This window comes from Cricetulus griseus (genome assembly GCF_003668045.3).
Source record: "Cricetulus griseus strain 17A/GY chromosome 1 unlocalized genomic scaffold, alternate assembly CriGri-PICRH-1.0 chr1_0, whole genome shotgun sequence".
Lineage (NCBI taxonomy): Eukaryota > Metazoa > Chordata > Mammalia > Rodentia > Cricetidae > Cricetulus > Cricetulus griseus.
This window is the reverse complement of record NW_023276806.1, coordinates 203,877,125-203,893,767: the sequence shown is the minus strand read 5'-3', so window position 1 is coordinate 203,893,767 and position 16,643 is coordinate 203,877,125. Positions and strand designations below refer to the sequence as shown.

Below are 16,643 nucleotides of genomic sequence, written 5' to 3'. Positions count from 1 at the left end.
ACTCAACAAAATATTGGCAAATCAAATCCAAGAACACATCAGAAAAATCATTCATCATGATCAAGTAGGCTTCATCCCAGGGATGCAAGAATGGTTCAACATACAAAAATCTATTGATGTAATCCACCATATAAACAAACTGAAAAAGAAAAACTACATGATCAACATGACAAAATCCAGCATCCCTTCATGATAAAGATCTTGGAGAGAACAGGAATAACAGGAACACATCTAAATATGATAAAAACAATATATAGCAAACCAACAGCCAACATCAAGCTAAATGGAGAGAAACTGAAAGTGATTCAGGAACAAGAAAAGGCTTCCCACTCTCTCCATATCTTTTCAATATTGTACTTGAAGTCCTAGCTAGAGCAATAAGACAAAAAAAGAAGATCAAGGGGATACAAATTGGGAAAGGAAGAAGTCAAATTTCACTATTTGCAGATGATATAATAGTCTACATAAGTGACCTGAAAAACTCTACCAGAGAACTCCTATAGCGGATAAACACCATCAGCAAAGTAGCAGGATACAAAACTAACTAAAAAAATCAGTAGCCCTACTATATACAGATGATAAACAGAATGAGAAAGAAATCAGAGAAACATCTCCCTTCACAATATCCACAAACAACATAAAATATCTTGGGGTAACGCTAACCAAAAAAGTGAAAGCCCTGTACAGTAGTAACTTTGAGTCTTTAAAGAAAGAAATTAAAGAAGATACCAGAAAAAGGAAAGATCTTCCATGCTCTTGGATAGGTAGAATCAACATAGTAAAAATGACAATCTTGCCAAAAGCAAGCTACAGATTCAACGCAATCCCCATCAAAATCCCCACACAGTTCTTCACAGAGCTTGAAAGAACAATACTCAACTTTATATGGAAAAACAAAAAACCCAGGATAGTCTGAACAACCCTGTACAATACAGGAACCTCTTGGAGGCATCACCATCCCTGACTTCAAGCTCTCTTATAGAGCCATAGTCCTGAAAACAGCTTGGTGCTGGCACGAAAACAGACAGATAGACCAATGGAATCAAATTGAAAATCCTGATATTAACCCACACACCTATGAACACCTGATTTCAACAAAGATGCTAAATCTATACAATGGACAAAAAGATAGCATCTTCAACAAATGGTGCTGGCACAACTGGATTCAGACATGCAGACAATTGCAGATAGATCCATATCTGTCACCATGCGCAAAACTTAAATCCAAATGGATCAAAGATCTCAACATAAATACAGCCACACTGAACCTACTAGAAGAGAAAGTGGGAGATACCCTTGAAAGTATTGGTACAAGAGATCACTTCCTGAACATAACACCAGTAGCACAGACATTGAGATATACAATTAATAAATGGGACCTCCTGAAACTGAGAAGCTTCTGTAAGGCAAAAGACACAGTAAGACAAAAATGACAGCCCACAGAATGGGAAAATCTTCACCAACCCCATATCTGATAGAGGGCTGATTTCCAAAATATACAATGAACTCACAAAGCTAGCCACCAAAACACCGACCAATGAAATTAAAAAGTGGGGTGCAGAACTAAATAGAGAATTCTCAACAGAGGAATCTGAAATGGCTGAAATACACTTAAGAAAGTGCTCAAAATCCTTAGCCATCAGAGAAATGTAACTCAAAACAACTCTAAGATACCATCTTACACTGGCCAGAATGGCTAAAATCAAAAACACCAATGACAGTCTATGCTGAAAAGGATGTGGAGAAAAAGGAACTCCATTGCTGGTGGGAGTGCAAACTTGTAAGACCACTCTGGAAATCAGTATGGCGGTTGCTCAGGAAAATGGGAATCAGTCTACTACAAGATCCTGCAATTCTCTTAGGCATATATCCAAATAATGCATGTTCATACAACAAAGACATATGTTCAACCATGTTCATAGCAGTGTTGTTCATAATAGCCAGAACCTGGAAGCAACCTAGATGCCCCTCAACTGAAGAATTGATACAGAAAATGTGGTACATTTACACAATGGAGTACTACTCACAGAAAAAAGCAACAGAATCTTGAAATTTGCAGGCAAATGGATGGAACTAGAAGAAACCATCCTGAGTGAGGTAACCCAGTCACAAAAAGACAAACATGGTATGTACTCACTCATATATGAATTTTAGAGTCTCTGGAGAATGGGAAGGGGCAGGACCTCTTGAGCTAATTGGGAGCATGAGGGTAGGGGAGAGGGAGCTGGCAGAATGGGAGGAGGAGAAGAGGAGGGAAGAAGAGGAAATGGAGGAGCAGAAATGTTGAGTTGGGGGAAGAATAGAGGAGGGCAGGATGAAAGATATCATAACAGAGGGAGCCATTATAGGTCCTCGGAAAGATCTGGCACTAAGGAGATTTCCAGAGACCTACAAGGATGACACAAATTGACCATATAGGCAATGGTGGAGAGGCTACCCTAAATGCCCTTCCCCTATAATGAGACTGATGACTACTTTTTATGCCATCCTAGAGCCCTCATCCAGTGGCTGATGGCAGCAGAGGCAGACACCCACAGATATACACTGAAGTGAACTCTGGATCCCAGTTGCAAAGAGGGAGGATCCCAGTTCAAAGGGGTCGGGACCAGACTGGTGAATCCCACAGAAACAGCTGACCTGAACAAGGGGGAGCACATCAACCCCAGACTGCTGTCTGGGAGGCCATCACAGGACTGATCCAGACCCCCTGAAAGTGGATGTCAGCAAGGAGGCCTCTGCACCCTATGGTGCCTCTGGTAGTGGATCAGTATTTTTCCCTGGTGTAAGAAGGGCTTTGAGAGCCCATCCCACATGAAGGGATGTTGTCTAGGACTGGACACATGATGAAGGACCTAGGCCTGGCCTAGAACGATGCTGTGGAATTTAGTGAGCCCCCATGGAGGGCCCTACCCTCTATGGGGAGCAGAGGGGGAAGGGGCTGGTCGGAGGCTTGGGGAGAGAGGGGGAGAGGGAGAAGGGATTGACATTATAAATTGACATTATAAAAAAATTATAATTTTTAAAAAAGAAAAGAAAGAAAAAAAAGACCCCCAAGAAATGAAATAGAGCTGTGTTCAAGGAGATAAATGGATTATGAAATAGAATAAAGGGAGTGGTGACCTCAAGGCAAGATCCCACCCAGCTAATTTTCCAACTTGTGAAAAGGAACTAAAGGTAAGCTTAGAGATGGGTGTGGTGGGGCACACCTTTGACCCCAGCACTGAGAAGGCAGAGGCTGGTAGATCTCTGTGTTTGAGACCAGCCTGGTCTACAGAGCAAGTTTCACAACTGCCAAGCTTACGCAGTGAAGCACAGAAAGCAGGTGAAGATGTAACTGAACAAGGGATCCATGGTCCAGACACAGTAAGGAGCAGAATTTGGCAGATTTGGCCATGTGGTTCTGGCTTTAGAGTTAAGGATAAAAGAAACAGGTTCTGAAATTTGCCTTCACACCTAAAGAAAGTTGCTGAGACCAGGCATGTGTCAGGGTTGTCCCTGAATGGAGGCCTAGTAGAAAGGCCATTTCATGAAGCTGTGAAGTTAAAAGTCTGGATTGCTTTGGAGAATCCAAGATGTTAGAGATGCCAGAGTCGTGGGATACCTGTGGAGGAGAGCTGCTAACAGGGAGTGGAACCAGCCCAAGAGAAAGAAGTGTGTTGCAGTCAGCAAAGCTGAACAGAGTTGGAGATCTGAAGAGTGTTTTGACCTCAGACCTGGAGATGCAGAGATTGGAGTTTTCCCCTTTGGTTCTTGGTCTTGCTTTTGTCCAGCATTTCCTCGGTATCCCTGTGTTTTGGAATGGTAATGTTTATCCTGTGCCATTATATGTTGGAAGTATGTGATCTGCTTTTTCATTTTGATTTTTATAGGGGGTTACAAATAAGAGACTGCTATGTATCTCAGCAGAGACTTTGGACTTTGAAACAAGTTTGAGACTGTAACAGATGATGGGGACTCTGATGTTGGACTGAATGTATTTTTTTCATTATTATATGGTTATAAGCCTTTGAGGACCATGGAATGGAACATAGTGGTTTGAAAGAAAATGGCCTCCAAAAGGAGTGGCAGTATTAGGCAGCATTAGGAAGTGTGACCAAGAATATAGAAAAGCCAAAAGTATGAACAAACGTATATGAGAGAAATACAAAAAAGTTACGATTGTCTAAATAACATTTACACAAAATCAACACTCATTATGATAAGGGTCACTAAGTAACAGTATTCACAGGAAGGCTGAAGAATTTCAAGCTTGACTGTACCTAATAAGATAGCTTAAAAATATACAGAGCAAAATGGACAGAAATAGAAAAAGGCGTAGTAGCAACGGCAGGTCTCCACACACCATGGTCATAACCCCACACATCTAACAGGCAAATTTTCATAAGGGTCAGAAGACATGAACCACAGAGATTCTGCTTGCACTAACTACATCAAAGTAAAAAAAAAAAAACAGGAAACATTTACAATTTTTGAATCCATTTTAGAATTTTGATATTTGACACATACTTAGACATAAAGAAAATCCCCACAACTTAACAAAGAATTGGTTATCTCACAGATCACAGAATGAGATTTAGATCATCTCAAGAATTTTAATGATTAAAATTTCTTGAAAGGAATCATTATTTCCTACATAGAAGATTTATAATATGTTGTAAAAAGCAACATTTAGGATGGTATATAGATTCAAACCCCTCATTAAGTTAGAATATATGATATACTATACATTAGGAAGGTAGGGGCAAAAAATTCCTGAAAATCAAGGAATGAAAGAAATTAAGGGGAAGAATAAAAACCATTACAAGTAAAGGGCAAGGAAGTGAACTTTTAGGGGGGAGGGGAGATAACCATGTTTGCCAAAATCAACAGCTATAGAGGGCAAAGAGTAACCCTCATCTTATGAGAACTTGAAAATGAAAAACCAAGCAGCCAACCAACAGCACATTAAACAGGATGCCCAGGGATTTATAGATGTATATTGTGACAAATGCATGATGTCACCTCACCAAAGATGATGGGAGATCCACTGCTGCTCCACTGAATACTGAAGAGCCATCACTAGAATCAGAGAGTAACAGACCAAAGGGACTATATAGTGCTAGACTCTAGTTGGCAAATTCAGAGTGGACTGTTGATGGGTGAAGCACTTCTGTGTATGTTTATCTTACTGATTGTTTAATAAAGTTCTGTTTGGCCAATGAAACAGCAAGTTAGACAGGACTAGGAGTCAGAGGATTCTGGGAAATGTAGTAGAGAAGTGGGGATCCAGGCTGGAAGTGACATAGCAAGGAGACTCATATTTGAGCAAGGAGAAATAGGAAGTGTCCCTTTTTCCCTTTGCCTCCTCCAGCAGCGGCTGGCAAGGAGGGATGCCAATAAGACGTCCGATAAGATAAGTCTGATAAAATAATATAGGTTTATGATAGTTAAGACTGAGCTAACAGATGAGAAATCCTAGTCATTGGCCAAGCAGCTTTGAACCTAATACAAGTTTCTGTGTATTCATTTGGGTCCTAACTCAGGTGGGCGGCTGGTGTAAAGCACACATGTGGTGGTGGGGCTCAGCGGCTTTTGGCGGAACATTTATTGTAACAGGCTGTTACCAATGTTGCAGTTGTACTCCTTAGGAAATGGACCGTGGGAGGTGGTGCTGTAGACAGAAGTGGCAGATGAGGAGGAAGGAAAAGCTAAAATGAATTCTGTAGTCCCGGACTAGCAATGTAGATCTCATTTCTGTCTGTGGCTCACCTGATGTATCTCATGTATTCTAAAACACTCCTTTCTTGCCTCTCTTCCTCTGTGGCTTACCTCCATTAGGCCCATTATCCAATGCTTCAGAAAAAAATCCCGAAGTTGATTAATATGACCAGAAGACAGAGGAAACTGATCATATGGTCTCAGTAACTGTTCTCCAAGAAGCAGTCCATCTATCTACTTGACAATTGGTTTCTTTGCTCCAGCTTTGGCCCATGATTTTGCTAATATCTATTAGATCTACAATGGTTCCAAGCAACATGTTGAAAAGGAGCTACAAGATTCCAGAAAATAATTCCCACTGGAAGTTTGTTTATGGAATACTCCACCCACTATGGTGCTCAACATTCACCCAGGCACTCAGTGCTTTTAAACAAGACCCCCAGAAGCTCAGGTACCTAACTCAGGTTGAGCCTCCCTGATGAAGAAATACAAAACCCAAGACTTCCATCATCATAGCTCAGCCACAGTTGGGGTGTCCAACCAGTAAAATTCATCCAATCACTGCAAAATTCAAAAATATTTGAAACTGGAAATACTTGCTGTCCCAATCATTTTTGTGTAAGGGGTAGTAAACTTACACAGTGTATATAAAAAAGCCTAGACATGATACTTCAACAGAATCTGATTATGAACAAATTGTCCACATAATTTTATTTGATCTATTTAGGAACTAAGGGAAGTAGGTGGCATTGATGTTCTTGGTTATAGGTAAATGAACAGGTAGAGAGGTACGGCTCAGGAATATTAGGACCAATTGTTTGAAGTTAAATAGCTGGTAAGTAGAAGAGCTGGAAACAAGACCACAGATGTTTTGTTTCCCATGACAGTGTTTTTAGGATATATTCAGTCTCCTTCTTCCCAGGGTTCTTCATTTTTCTGTTGGTTTAAGAGTGTACATTTACACTGCATCATAATTACCCTTGAGCTTTGTCCATTTAACACACTGGCTGAAGTCAGTCAGATGAGCTGTATTTCAGGGGCAACCTTATGGATGGTACTTTATTTGGCTTCCCACTGGAAATGAGCCTCTACAATTAAAATTTTGGTGAAATTTATATCTGATTTTATTTTGTTTTTTTTGACAGGGGTCTCATACATCCTCGCCTGGCTTCAGGCTAGCTATGTAATATAAGATGATCTTAAATTACTGGTCCTCCTATATCCTCCTCTAATATTCTGGGATTACTGTATTAAATATCATTTCTTTAAGCCATACACCTAAGCCTAGATTAAGAGGTAGCAGTGAAAATTCTTATGATCCTCCTTATGATCTATGACTTTACAAAAATATGCATTCCTATTTGTAAAATCAGAGTGGAGAGGAGCAGACATAATCTCTGGAGTGACAAACAAGAGGAATGAATGCTAGCATCCATGAAGATGGAAGTATCAAAATATGATGCTCTGACTGATGCCCTAGGTAAGGTTTTCTCCCATTCTGTGCTATGATCTGGAAGCCACAGACGAAAAGGGTGATTTTTATATATACTACAGTCAACACTGTACACTTTTGCCTCCTACTTGAAAGCCAGTACATCAGAGCTCTCCTTTGAGCCATGTAGCAGACCCCAGGTGGCTTTACTCAAGGTAGAAGAATGGGTGGCTATATCGTAGGTCTTACATTAAACTGGGACATAAAAGCCATCTTATGTTTCGGCTTTCATTTCTCCACCTCTGGCATGACTTACAAAATCAAGCCTTATAAGCACACATATCAGCCTCGAACTTTGCCCTTAGAAGGCATTGTTTCTCGAGTCTCTTTTCACCTTGCTGTCAGCCCTCGGTGGAACTGTCATTGTGAGCAGCTGTGTTATTCATGGGTGTGCGTGGTTATCTTCCTGCAGGAGGGGGTCTGTTTCTGTCCTTGACTCACTTTTTCTTTCTTCTTTTCTTCTTTCTGTCTTCCTCCATGTTGGTACCAGCCAGACCTTTTCTGTTTACATCTATTCTTTTATTTCAGAGAGCTATTCAGAGAAGATGCAGCACACAGAACACGCACACCCAGCAAGCTCAGCACTGCTCAATGGGATGTGCGCCCTGAAAAAACTTGCTCCAGACGCTGCTGCTGCTGCTGGCCTTCGCTTCAGCTAACAACAAAAGGCGAGCCTACTCCCTTTTGAATTTTTTGTCAGAGGTGGTTTTCAGGCAATGAACAAAACAATTGATTCTCTGTGTGTCTTTTCAGATGTAAAAATGATCAGAAAAATGATGGCAGACTGCAGAAAAGTAGGGGTTTGACACTGACATAATTCTTCACAGAAATTCTATGTAGACGAACACCAGACATGGGTTACACATATATCATAGTGGCACATTCTCAAGAAGGAAGTGATTAAGCTAGAATATTCTATTAGCAAAGAAATTAGTAGTATAAGCACACACACACACACACACACACACACACAGCAATATTTCTGCTTAGCAGGAGGTAGAATGGCTGCACTACAGGCTTTCTGCATTTTCTCCTTCCTCACAGTTTACACCTTCTTGGGCTGGGGGTGTGTGGTGGTGGTCAGGGATGCACACTGGAATAATAGCATCCCTGATAGAATCCCTATATTCATCCAGTGTCTTGACATTGATGTTCCTTGCTTTCATACCTAAGAACTCTGAATTTCTAGAAGGTTAAGCAGTTTTCCAACCTAGTTTAGTCTGCAAATTTTAGAGCCAGGATTCCAGTAGACATGTTTGGGCCCTTTTATTCTTTGATCATGAGAATAGGACATTCCTGAATAGCAGTTATTGACTGCAAACATCACAGGAAATGCCACAGCTCTTAGTGTATTTTCCATAACATCTATCCAAAGCTGAAGTTTGAACTGCTCTCATACTCCACTTATTCCTTTCTCCTTTTTAAATTGCATTCACCCAAATGTTGAATCAGAGACCAACTCGCTGTGTGTATTTTATAAAGTAGATTAAATGAAAAATTGTATAGAATATACAGGGACATATAAACATACTTTATTACGAGTTACCTGACCCCAGAAGCTCACACCCACTCTATGGTGTATGCTACTCTCCTCTTTCATCTCTCTTTCCTCTCCTGACACCCTACTAAATATGTTTCTTAATAAACGCCGGCTTCACTTCATAAAAATTACATTATCATGATGAAGAAAGCAATAGTTTTGTGGAATAAAGGTAACTATAGCAACCTAGGATTCAAATCAGGTTCCCTCTCAGGCAGTGGCAAGCACTCCTGGGTGCTTCCGGAGCTTTACACTAATATATGTCTCAAACACATACATTTTGGGGCTCATTAGTTAAATTTCTCAGTGTTTGCAGTTTAATGCTACCTTTCAGTGTCACTAACTAAAGCGATCCGATTATATAACTGTCATTGGGTTTGTGTCTAGGAAGTCTTTTCCTGTGGACCTGTGAATGCTGCCCCACACTGGGATGCTTCTTGTTCAAATCCAGGACCCAGGAGGCATTGCAGCAGCCGGGACAGAAGCAGCTTCAGTCAAAGAGGTCATGACATTTGCTGTCAAACAAGAGTCATCAGCTTCCCTGAAGCAGCTCTCTAGCCTCACATGCACTGAAGAGGGAACAACAAGAAAAGTAAACTACAACTGATGACATTTTCCTACCACTCAAGCAAGCATGGGCTCCATAAACAAGTGAAAAGACCCTAAGACTAAGATCAGTTTTATTTTATTGTGGACAGCAGTAGGATTTCAATGAAGTTTCATTGTATCCATTGTCTCCTACAAGAGTTTTAGGATATCTGACGGTGAAAGACCAGAAAAAAGAGAAATGTCCCAAAACAATTAACAGTTTATATGGGATCAGACTCTTTGTAAGTGAAAATTTTTAAGACAGAACAAGGCAATGATGGGAAAGGAGTGACAGCATGGCTTAGAATCTATTTCAACTTAACAGAATATGGATTACTAAGAGCTTTGGAACCATATATGGTTAAAAGTTAATCTTTAATTTTGAAGGTGACTGACATATCACGAAGGGCAGAAAAACACAGAGATGTATCCATGAAGGCTGGAATTAGGACTGATGATTGCAAATTAAAAATGTAGAAATTTGTGTCGTAAGATGTGAACAAAATATTGATAGTGACAACAAACTGGATGGAAGGGAAGAAATAAAAATATGCTAAGTTAGATGTTAAGAATTCATTAATGGAAGAGATATTGGGACAAACAATGAATTTCTTCATGCAGTGACTATTTATTATTTGATTTGTATCAGGAATATTACTAGCTACTGATAGGAACTACAAGAGTTTGTCCAAAAACTGGTTTGACGAAATCCTAGATTTAATTTTAGATATGGAAAGTTGACAGTATTACTAGAACATTTCAGATGCTAACTGTCTGTAGAGATCTGTAGCTTTGCAGAAGAGTTAGGTGGGAATTACCCATAGATAGAGAGGTCACAGTGGAAGCTGTGGGAGTGGGGAAGAGGTAGGATCACGCACACCTTTAATTCCAGCACTTGGGAGGCAGAGGCAGGTGGATCTCTGTGAGTTCGAGGACAGCCTGGTCTCCAGAGCGAGTGCCAGGATAGGCTCCAAAGCTACACAGAGAAACCCTGACTGGAAAAACAAAAACAAAAAACAAAAACAAAAACAAAAAAACCAACAAAAAGAAAAAAGAGAGAGAGTGAGAGAGACAGCCTTGGGAACTAAGGTGAGAAAAATGTTGCACCACACTTAGGAATCTGGTGGACCAGGAAGTATTAGCGAAAGGATGGTTAAAATAAACAAATGAAGGCATGAATAAATGAATGCCTGAAAACATGCATGGTTGGTGGAAAAAAAGGAAGATGAGGTCAAAGAAGAAGAAGCAAATAAGGGTGATGGTAAGAGAGGTTTGATGAAATTCTAGATTTAGCTTTCCATATAGAAGATTGAAGATGTTAGTGGAACATTCCAAATGTCAACTGTTAGTAACAAAGAACCTCCATAGTTGATATGAAAACAATACTCGAGTCAATACAAGTCAATTTTGGAAGATATTGACATAACAGTTTTAAGTGTTCTGCATTTATTAATGTGCTTCATTTCCAACTATAATTTATGATTTTGCTTTTCTTAAGGGGAGGTACTCTGGAAAACATGATGAAATTCATCCAAGTCCCTCGGTTATTAGTTATTTATTTGAACAAGGATGCTCTGACTTCTGAGTTCCTTGACTATTATGTCACACTGTAAACAGTCTGAAATGTCCCAGGATTTGGGGAAGAAAGAAAAGAAAACTGCATAGACAAGAGATAGAAAACAGTTAAACTAAGTCAGAGAGGTTGGACCATGTAGAACTCAGTTATAGGGGGAGCCTTAACTAAGGTAACCTGTCGACAATTTCAAGAGGACAGTGTCAAAGGCATGTTTTTAAGATCAGAGGTAGGGAATAATGGAGGGCTGTTAGGTGATTCTCTTTTTCTGTATTAGTAAGACAAGAGGCCAGTTCAGTGGCTCAGAATCCTAATGCAAGTTACTTGTTCCAGTTAGGGAAGGTGCTGGGCGGCATCACAGCGTGAGTCTGTTTACAGTCTTGCTTTCACAGTGAAAGCTTATTCCATCAAGGCTAAGAAAAGATCTTTAGGCTGGCATCATCCTGCAGTAAGTCCTCCCCAGGTATGCACAGGCACTACAACAGGAGTCATCTGGACACTTAAGCGATGCAGAATCGGTGGCACCTGAGAAGAAAAGGCAACCTACACTCTCATGGATATGTTCTCTGTCTCTCTCTCTCAAGTGGTTTTGCCAGCAAAAAGAAACATAAAGTGCAGCTCACCTAAATCAACAGCATATTGATGTACATTTTTCCTTTGTGTGAATCTTTTTTCCCTACTAAGAAGTACCTGCTATTTACAATCTGTTACCAGGTGATAATGGCAGAGCACGCCCTCCCTCCCCCGCCCCCATCTTCCAGGTAACCCTATACATTTCCCTGAGTATTTGCAAGTCAAAAATACCTGTTGCCATGCACGTGAGAGGCACAGAATGCAAAGCTGTAATGGAGCAGGGTGGGGTCAATGACAGCACCGTTTTCTGAATGTTCCATCAGTTCTGTAAGGTAGCAGAGATGCCTGTGACAGCCTCTCACACCATAGCGGGCACAGTATTCATCTAACACAAAGACTTGGCCAGGGCTAAACCACCCCTGCAAGAGAAAAGAAAAAGACACATTTTTTTCTTCTAGGATTTGCTTTTCTCTATGCACTTTTAGGCCCTGTAAGCAACAGCAGCAGCAGCAGCAGAAGCAGAAGCAGCAGGTCTCTTAACATTTGATTTGTTAGTCACAGTTCTAAATGTTGTTGTCAGATGGAGTGTCATCAGTTTCGGAAGTGACTGGAGGCACTGGCAATCTACTATCTCCATTACATGTATGGCACCTTGCCCTTGTCTATTGCTATTCAAAACTAGTCAAATTCTATTCACAGGATTTATTTACATTTGTCAGTCTCAGCCAGTGATACTCCCTACATTCTGATGTCTTTATGTGTCAGTTAAAAGGGGTACAGCAAAGTAGACACTACCACGGAAACTGACCATTCACTGAAAGCATTTTATAACATAAACTAGAAGAAATTTTCAGTAATCCCACTGGTGGCACACATTTGCGTGCTTATGCCTGGAATATTTTTCTCAGTCTGTCCTTCTGTGAGCCTAAGAGTTAAGATTTTCCAGTAGTGGTTCCTTGTCCTTCTGAAGTAAGATGCTAGCTGTAAGAGTGGGGCAGAAAGCAAGCAGCCAGTTTGTTAATGCTGTAGGTAGGGTTAGATAGAGCAGATTCTGAGAATGCCATAACAAACTCCTTTACATGGATTAGATTAAAATGTGAAAGAAAAGATAGGGCTGTTAAAGGAAACAATAACTGTTAAGAAGGGAGGACAGGGATATTACAGGACAATGTACTAACAAAGGTAAGGGAAGGGTTGTCATCCCAACCCTACGTGGAGACAGTGGGAGCACTCAATGTAACAGCCACACTGCAGACACTGGTCTGTATTTAGAACTGTCACACAAGGTACATACTATGACTTAGCTTGTTTCAGAAATATGACTAGAATTGTCCAAAACCACAGAGAAAATCGTTTAGTAGTCTTGACAAGCAGGCCCATTCTATTTCCAAGTACTTTTCCTGATCACATCATATTCCCCTCTCATTGTATACAAGACATGTGCTAAGCATTTTTCTCAGATTTTTCTTATTTTTTCCTCCCTCCCACCCTCTCTCCCTTTCTTCATTCTTTTAAAGACCAAGTCTTAGTATTTAGCCATGGCTGGCCTGAAACTCTCTGTGTAGACAAAGATGGCCTTGAGCTCATTGAAATCTGACAAATCTGCTGTCTCTGCTTTTCAAGTGCTGGAATTTAAGATGTTTGCCATCAAACCCAGCTCTTTTCTCAGATTCATAAACAAACTGATAAATTATCACTGTAAGCATGGAAGTTGGCTGATTTCTTCCTGTCTTGTGGATATCTCCGAAGACTTGAGAACACACTAATTGAGATCTGATTTCAAAGAGAATGTAACTTATTCTACGAAGTTATTAGGCTTGGTATCCATGAAAGTCAAGTAGTGATAGGAAATGCCATTTCCAATAATAAATAGTTGTTAGGTGACAATTTTAATCCCTAGATCTGTGTTATCAGGGAATACATTAATTACAACATCAAAATTTTGCTATTCAACACATACAAGGTAGCAGTTAGCTATTTAAATAAATAGCCTCTCTGTCTCTACCCCTCTGTTCTTTTGCTTCTCCCAATTCAAATTATCTTTGGAGGGCCATATGAAATTAAAGTCATCATGTTTTGTATATTCCATCATATTGATAATTTTTCTGTTTCTTCCCCTGTCACTTAGGTTGTCCTAGGAATCAAAGAGACAGGCTCAAGACAGCAGTATCTGATGAATAGAACATAAACATTAAAATGCCCATGGAGGTACTGGTGACTCCTATGACAGAGGTTTTCCATCTTTATTTAAAGCATTCTCCTTCTGCTCAGCATTGTCTGGGGGAACTGATAAAACAGTTCAGTATCTATGCCGGTCTATTCTCCCGTCTATTGAGTGGCACAGCAGTGGTCTTCAAGTGTATAATTTTCAAATTGAGAAGCAATCGATTGGAATTCTTTATCCTAACCCCAACCACAGTGATTAAATGAGACAGGAATAAAATGTTGTTTACCAGCAACTATTTCTCACTTCCAAAAATCTTTTATTCTAACCTATGGGTGACAGACAGACAGATTTGTACCCACCAAACAGGAATAGGAATCATTCAGTCTATGATCCAAAGTCTGTCTCTGGAGAATTCTGAAGAGGAAGGCATGGTCAAGCTTGCAAGGACTAGCAGAAATAAACTCATCCATCCCATGTTTCTGAAAACGGTCTGCATCTGTAAATTCAAAAGATCATTTACAGTGCATTTAAGTTTTTGATTTAATAGTCAACAATATAGCTTACAAGGAATACAAAATTCAGGCCTCATGAAAATAGAGGATCACCCTTTAATTAACTGTTTATGACACAAATAATACATTGTATTAACATGAATTGCAAAGTCTGAAGCCCCAAAAATGAGGAAAATCCAAAAACCAGTTAGAATGAACACATTCAAAGAAAAACTTTTACCTGCAAGTATTTATTATGTGTGAGTATATACATGCCATCATGCATATTCTGATATCAGAGAACAACTTGCAGGAGTTGGTTCTGCTACCATGTGGGTTTTAAGAGTCAAACTCAGGCATCAGGCTTGGTTGCAAATGGCTTCAATCTGTGGAGCCGTTACAGGGCTCAAAGTCCAATTTTTATTCAAAGTTACTTCTAATATCTATTCAAAGAACAATGCTATTTCCCCATTTTAAGGGAGTTGGGCTGGACATGGTGGTGCACACCTTTAACCACAGTACTTGGGAGGTAGAAGCTGGTGGGCCAGGAAGTTCTACATAGAGGGCCCCAGGTCAGTCCTAGCTACACAGTAAGACTCTTTCTAAAAGGGGGGGGGACAGGGAGAGAAAAGTTGATGTATTTTAGGAATATCTTTGCAAAAAGAAGTAACCAGAAAACAATCCATGTCTATTCATAAAGGAAGAAGCATTGGCGGCCAGAAGCCGGCTTTCCAAATGGCAAACTAGGGCAGAGATAAGCACACAGCTTTGGCTGGATCACTTCCAGTCTGCTGTTTGTATGGAGCTTTTAATGGGACCAACTTCAATGCAGAAATGGCATTGAATGCTCTCAAGCTTCAAGTTTAAGAGACATGAAAAAGGGAGCATCGTGTCTGTGCAGATATGCAGACAATGCACCACGTCCCAAATGGCACTTCAATCAAAGGTTCAAATCTATTGTTCTTTACAGATTGCATCTTTCAACGCCTGCGAACCCTGCGGGTTTATCAAAAGGCAAGCTTTTATGATTGCTTTCATTAATGGTATGTTTTGTCAAAGTCTTCAATGCGATTTACTAAATATAGACAGAAAAAGCCCCACACTTCCCAAAAGGAGTGCTGGGGTGCTACTACATTAGCTCTGAGCAAGCAGTGACTGGAGTGGACTCTTCCACAACTGTAAACATGATGCCCATTGTTCCTTAAAATTCATACATAAATGCCTTTCTGGTCATCACAAGAAAAGAGTCCTAAATGCAAGCTAAGTGTAGTTTCTAAAACCTATCGGAACAATCCTAAAATAGCAAAGGAAAAGAGACAAAAGTTTATTGATTAAACCCAATTATAGAGTCAGGCTCATAATAAAACTCAATATTGATCTGTGGACATGATGCTAACATAATCAGTCACATTTAGATATTTAGTCCAGATCATATTGATCCATGTCAAGTTCAACTTTCAGCCATATTTGTGGATGGAAGAACTGTATAATTCAAGCTGAAGGGTCTTGAGAATCACATTAAAAATAAAAGACACAAAGATGAATGTACACCTCACGTCCACATAACGTGAGAAACTGAACACAGCGACAAAGCAATAGAAGACAAAGCATTGATGATGTAAGGTTTGCAATGGTTCTTTCTGAACAAAATGCCCATTTGCGCATTAATGGGCATTAATGACTGCCCAAATGATGAAATATGCCATATGATAAGTAGTATTAAATGGATGAACACTAAACTTCTTTCTTGGGTTGAGAAATAAGGCAGTTCAGTTTCTCTTATATCCAGTTTAAAGTCTCATAAAAGTTGAGTATATAACCATATGAAACAGCATCAACTGAGTAGGAGGCAGAGCAGCAAGGAAGGCAAAACACACACATTTTTCAGCTGAAGGGATTATCTATTTTAGTATCTTCATTTCTCTAAGTAAAAATTTGCTTAGTGTCACCTTTATGAGATGATTATTTTTGTAAAATAACTGCTGATTTTTATTCATTATTTCTTTCAGCAGAGGTCGTATGAAGCAGTTAAAAATAACGACCATTAATGGTTTATCTGTGGAGAACAGGAAATGTAATAAATTTCACAGGAAAAAACTCTCATAATTCTTATTTTATTATAAAGGTTTAAAGAATCATTTTTAAAAAGCAATAGGAAAATAGTCTTAAAGTATATATTTCTGAAAACAAGTCTATAGTTAATTTTTGCAATTAAATAATTCTTTTGAACCGATGAAACAATATTTTATGAGATGCAGCTTAAAATAATTTTTATCAGTGTGACAGAGCACACATGAATGAAAAATTATTTTTCGACAATTAGATTAATAACATTATATTCACAAATACTAAGTCACAAAAGAATATTCTCCTTCAACTTAGAAAATACAGGCAAACAAGCTCACTCAAGTTTTAAGATAAAAAACCAAAACAAGAGCTAGGGAGCAGTGGGGCACACCTTTATTCCCAGCACTCCAGAGGCAGAGGCAGAGGCAAGTGGATCTCTGAGTTCTAGGCCAGCC

The 16,643-nt window shown here is 39.6% G+C and overlaps 1 protein-coding gene across 17 annotated transcripts in view; it reads right to left on the bottom strand.

The window, feature by feature from the left end:
* The window catches only part of Cadps2 (calcium dependent secretion activator 2), a 514,674-nt gene that overhangs the window by 138,234 nt on the left and 359,797 nt on the right, over positions 1–16,643 (bottom strand). For all 17 annotated transcript variants that reach the window (XM_035451763.1, XM_027389980.2, XM_027389983.2 and 14 more), the window contains 2 exons: positions 13,990–14,126; positions 11,695–11,882 (listed from right to left, as the gene is read on the bottom strand). In XM_035451763.1, coding sequence (XP_035307654.1) covers positions 11,695–11,882; positions 13,990–14,126 — 325 coding nt within the window. The remainder of the gene's footprint in view (positions 1–11,694; positions 11,883–13,989; positions 14,127–16,643) is intronic.